Source organism: Echinops telfairi, unplaced genomic scaffold (assembly GCF_000313985.2).
Source record: "Echinops telfairi isolate 266 unplaced genomic scaffold, ASM31398v2 ScPeMD7_7469;HRSCAF=8507_0, whole genome shotgun sequence".
Lineage (NCBI taxonomy): Eukaryota > Metazoa > Chordata > Mammalia > Afrosoricida > Tenrecidae > Echinops > Echinops telfairi.
Window position 1 is genome coordinate 40,602,545 of NW_022111372.1, and position 4,724 is coordinate 40,607,268.

Below are 4,724 nucleotides of genomic sequence, written 5' to 3' on the forward strand. Positions count from 1 at the left end.
TGTGCTCTCCCTTTTTGGGAGTAGTATTATCTGTTTTTCTAAGTAGCGTTACAAATCCAACAATACATCTTTATTACGTTCTTATCTTTTATTTTCTTTGCCCATTATAGTGATGCTTCCAACCACTTTCTTGCATATTATTGTATAATATTTCATTTCTTTGTTACAGGTACAACAATATTTACATGTTACTTTGTATAATTGCTTTCAAGCTAATTCTAAATGGTAGATTTGCGGTATATAGAATTTCGTTTGACAGCGTTTTCTTTTCTAACTTTGACTATATATGTCATTCTCCTATTTCTGACTGACTCGTGTTCACTGGGATGTCAGCTGGTAATCTTAAGTGATGAGTTATTTTTCCTTGGACTTTTCAACATTTTCTTGTGCCTTTGAGTTTCAGCACTTTTACTGTACTGTGTCTGTTTGTGAATCTTTTACATGATCTTATTTGGAATTTGTTGAGCTTCTGGATGTGTAAGTTATTGTCTTTTAATAGTTGCCAACTTTGCAAGGAGTGGATGTATTCACCTGAGACCGCTTCAGCAACAGGGCATTGTGGGAAGGGGGAGAGATGTCTGTATCCTGTCTCTCTGTGGAGAGAGCCCCCAACTGGGAGCAAGGGGTGAGAGCCAGAGTTTGCTGTAGCTGTCTGGAGAGGAGTCTTCTTGCTGAGCTCTAGGAGGGGGAGAGGGAGTGATTCAGATACGCTCACCTTTCATATTGAATTTTTGTAAATGTTCTTGAATGAGGTGCTTTTCTAGCTGCTTCTGCTCGTAGGACCATTTCCAGTGGCTGGTTTTCTCATAAGTAGTTTTCCCTTATTTTACGAGGGCGCTGGTCTATGGAGCTGCTTGCACTCTTGTGTGGAAGGTTGTCTCCTGTGGGTTGGAGCATGGCCAGTGCCTCCCACAGCAGGTCGTCCCGACTGCACCTGCCTGTGCTGAGAATTCTCTGCCAGGGCCTGTTTTCATGCGTTGTGTCTTCTGATTTTCACGTCCTTCTCCTCAGGAACTCACTCCAGGATGCCCTCAAAAGGCTGCTGAGCTTGTTTGGAGAGACGCTGAGGGCTGCAGTTGCCATAAGGAGTCAGATCAGTGAGCGTGTGGGGCTCTGTTTGGATGACATGGGGGCCCCTTGTACAGAGAGCCTGCCTGACGTCTGGCCAGCCATCGAGGTCCTGTGTGCAGGAGAGTGCACAGGTGAGTACTTGTGTGGACTTGGATTGTTTGAGCAGCTCCATTTAGAGTGCACTGTGGAATGAAGGTTGCCTAATGTGGTTAGTCATGTGTTGTTGCTCACAAGACGGGATATGTGCATGAGCAAGAATGATTTTTCTATAGGTGAGCACTGCCTGACCTTCTGATAAGGACCACGGAGAGCTAGTGGTATCAGGCACCTCTGGGCCTCCTGGGGACTTGTGCCTGAAGCCCTCTTTAGAATGCTGTAGACTGTCTGAGAAGGAGGGGCTGCTGGGCCTGCTGCTTGGTGCTGTGGGCTGGGCTGCTACAGGTGGCTTTAGGGGAGGATTATTGGTAGGGGCAAACTGGTGCTAGGCTCCTCCAGTGGCTGGCCTGGGATGTAGCATTGTGGCCGTGATGTGAACTCCTCCCTCCTTGATTCTTCCTGCACATGCAAGGCCCAAGCATAGTGGAGGCTTCCCAATTCCTGTGCGGTGTGGCTCCATGTCGCTACGATGGGCAGTCTTTCTTAGACTTCCTGTGGCCTGCTGGATGCAGTTTGCGTCTTGCCTTACAGCTGGCGTGTGGTTGACTTGTTTGCTATGCTGTAGATGAAGGCCTGTGCTTGTTCTGCAGCCTCCACACTGGATGCGGCCCTGCCTGAGCTACGCACAGCCCTGCTGGAGCCTGATGGGGCGCTCCCTGAGCCTGCAGAGGTGTCGGCGGTGGCCGAGATCAGCAGTCATGTGTGTGAAAGCTTCTTTATGAACCCAGACACCACACTGGAGTATGAACAGCCCGTCAGGAAGATCTTCCAGAGCCTCAGGTTGGCTGTGGACAAACTCCTGGAGATGGTTTTGGACTCCAGCCGCCAGGTAAGGTGCTGTGTGGAGGGGCAGGGGCCTCCCTGTACAAACAATTTCACCTGCATTTGGGAGAGTTTGCGCTGTGAGGGGTTACAGATGAGTTGTAGGCTCTGTTGGCCTCATGGGGGTGAGGTGAAGGGGATTGGCTGCCTCCAGGCTAGTGTCAGTCAGCAGTGCCTCTAAGGGGCTCTCCCACTCTCTAGCACGTGCTTCTCTCATGCCCCATGCCGCTGCTTGCGTCTGGGGATAGAGACTGCACTGACAGCCTCAGGTGCAGCAGCCTTCCCTGTTAACTCCCACTGTTCTCACACACAGTTCCTTCTGAAAGAGTCTATTCTGACCCACATTCCCATAGAGGCAGGCTTATTGTGAGTTACAAACAAGTCCCAATTTGTTTAATTTAGGTAATGTATAAACCAGCTTGATGCTGTTGCAATTATATGTTGAGAATGTCTGTACCTTTAGAAATTGGCACCAAAGGGGTTGATTTTGCTACTCTCGGAACATTGCAGACAGTTAGAAAACAAGTTAAGTAAGAATGCGTGTGAACATTTAGCAGTGGGCGGTTTGGTGCCGTCCAGTCCGAGAAATGCTCGGTGGTTGTGTCAGGGGCACCAGCTGCAGGCCACAGTCTCGCAATCGCAGCTTCTTTGTCTTGCTTTCTCCACTGCCTTCCCTGCATCGTTTCCCCTTCTGGCCCTCATCACCCTCTGCGCACCCCACTTTCCCCCCAGAACACGGCATCTACAAGTACCTAGTTGCTCTGTCATTAACCTGAACTGTCCCTAGCCCCAATGTGCCCGTGGTTTGAATGATGGTGCCAGTGCAGAGGGCACAGAGGGGGTGTAGTGGTGCCACGGGAGAGGCCATAGCAAGGGCATAGGAGCCTGTTTGAAGGCTGAGCTCAGAGAGGCAGTTCCATCTCCCTGGCCCGTGGCCCTGACCTGTGCTCCTCGGGAGTGGCCTTCGCTGCAGGCAGGAGGGCATCTGAGGTAGCCCGTGGGGAGGGCGGGGTGAGACGTGGTGGCTTCTGGGCTCCTTCGAAGGTGGGAACCACAGGTTTCCTTGGAAGAGGCACCTGGACTGTCCTGAGCAGCAAGCGTATGAGGGAAACCCCACCATCAGGGTTAAGAGTCTGTCAACCACTGAGTGAGAACATGGAGGGGAGAATTTGGGGTGTGCTCACCTGGGTGTACGGAGGCCACAGGAGGGGGCCACAAAGTACATGGAGGCAGGAGTAGAGCTGCCATTGGGGTAGGATTTAGATCAGCAGTTCTCAACTTGTGGGTCATGACTCCTTTGGGGGTCGAACAACCCTTTCACAGGGGTCACCTGATTCATAACAGTAGCAAAATGACAGTTATGAAGTAGCAACGAAAATAATTTTATGGTTGGGGTGTCACCATAACATGAGGAACTGTATGAAAGGGTCGCGGCATTAGGAAGGTTGAGAACCACTGATTTAGATGCTGGTGGCGCATACTGAGGAGGAAGCACTATAGGGTGCCCCTGTCCCTGTTGACCCTACATGATGTGGGTGATTACGGCCAGTGTCCTTTGTCCTGCCCCCACTACCCCATGCCTACCCTGCACACACCTGCCTGGTGTGTCTCTGCCCTATGTCCTGGTTCTTTGGTAGACAATTGTTTCGAAATGTCCTATGCGTGTCTGTGTGTAGGTTTTCTTTGAAAAATTGTTGGGTGAGCAAATTTAATTGTTTAGCAATTGACATAATTGGAATTGTTGTTTTTCATGGAATTATTTATGATTTCACTGGAATGCTGCCCAAGTGTGGTGTTAACATGAGTCTTGGTTATTTTCAGTATACAATTCTGATTTTCAAATGTGTTGTAACAGCTGGAGGAAGCACGCCAACTTCATTCTAATTTTGAGAAAGAATTTCACGGTAAAAACGAGGAGACAGTGCAGGTCATTAGGAAGCAGAAGGAGCTCCTGGACTGCCTCAGTGAGGAGAGCGCAGCGACGGCCGCCCTCACCCGGGAGCTCCACCAGGCCCACGGTGAGTGGCGAGCTGGGCGGCACCCCCATAGCAGCAGGGCATGGGATGGGATGGGACAGGATGAGACGCCTCAGGAGGTGCTCCACCAGCCCTAGGGTGAGCTGGCCCATGAGGGTGTGGGGGCGGATGGGATGCCTCAGGAGTGGGGTAAGAGCAGCACTAATTTCTCCAAACTTTATTTTGTTGTTGATAAGGATACACAGCAAAAACATACACGGTTTCAACAGTTTATATGTGCACAATGTAGTTGCATTGATGACATTGTTCAGGTGGTGCCACATCTCGCCCTCCCTTTATGAGTTCTGTCTCATGAACAGACTCGCTTTCCCCTCCAGTTCCGATCAGATCTTTGGAGTTGCTGTTAATCCCATATAAAAACCACTCACTGCCATTGAGTGGATTCCGACGCATAGCAACCGCACAGGACAAAGTAGAACTGTCCCATACAGAGTTGTTGTTGATTTTTAAAGCATTTTCTTTTTTTTTTCTTTTCTTTTTTTGCAGTGAGTGAGTGAGTCAGTGAGTGAGTCAGTGAGTGAGTCAGTGAGTGACTGAGACAGTGAGAGTGAAACAGTGAGTGAATGAGAGAGTGAGTGAATGTCCCAGTGAGTGAGAGTGAGGCAGTGAGAGAGTGAGAGAGTGAGGCAGTGAGTGAGA

At 49.8% G+C, this 4,724-nt stretch overlaps 1 protein-coding gene across 1 annotated transcript in view; it reads left to right on the top strand.

The window, feature by feature from the left end:
* The window catches only part of PCNT (pericentrin), a 127,985-nt gene that overhangs the window by 56,893 nt on the left and 66,368 nt on the right, over positions 1 to 4,724 (top strand). The window contains exons 18-20 of the mRNA XM_045284550.1: positions 1,012 to 1,202; positions 1,818 to 2,056; positions 3,905 to 4,067. Coding sequence (XP_045140485.1) covers positions 1,012 to 1,202; positions 1,818 to 2,056; positions 3,905 to 4,067 — 593 coding nt within the window. The remainder of the gene's footprint in view (positions 1 to 1,011; positions 1,203 to 1,817; positions 2,057 to 3,904; positions 4,068 to 4,724) is intronic.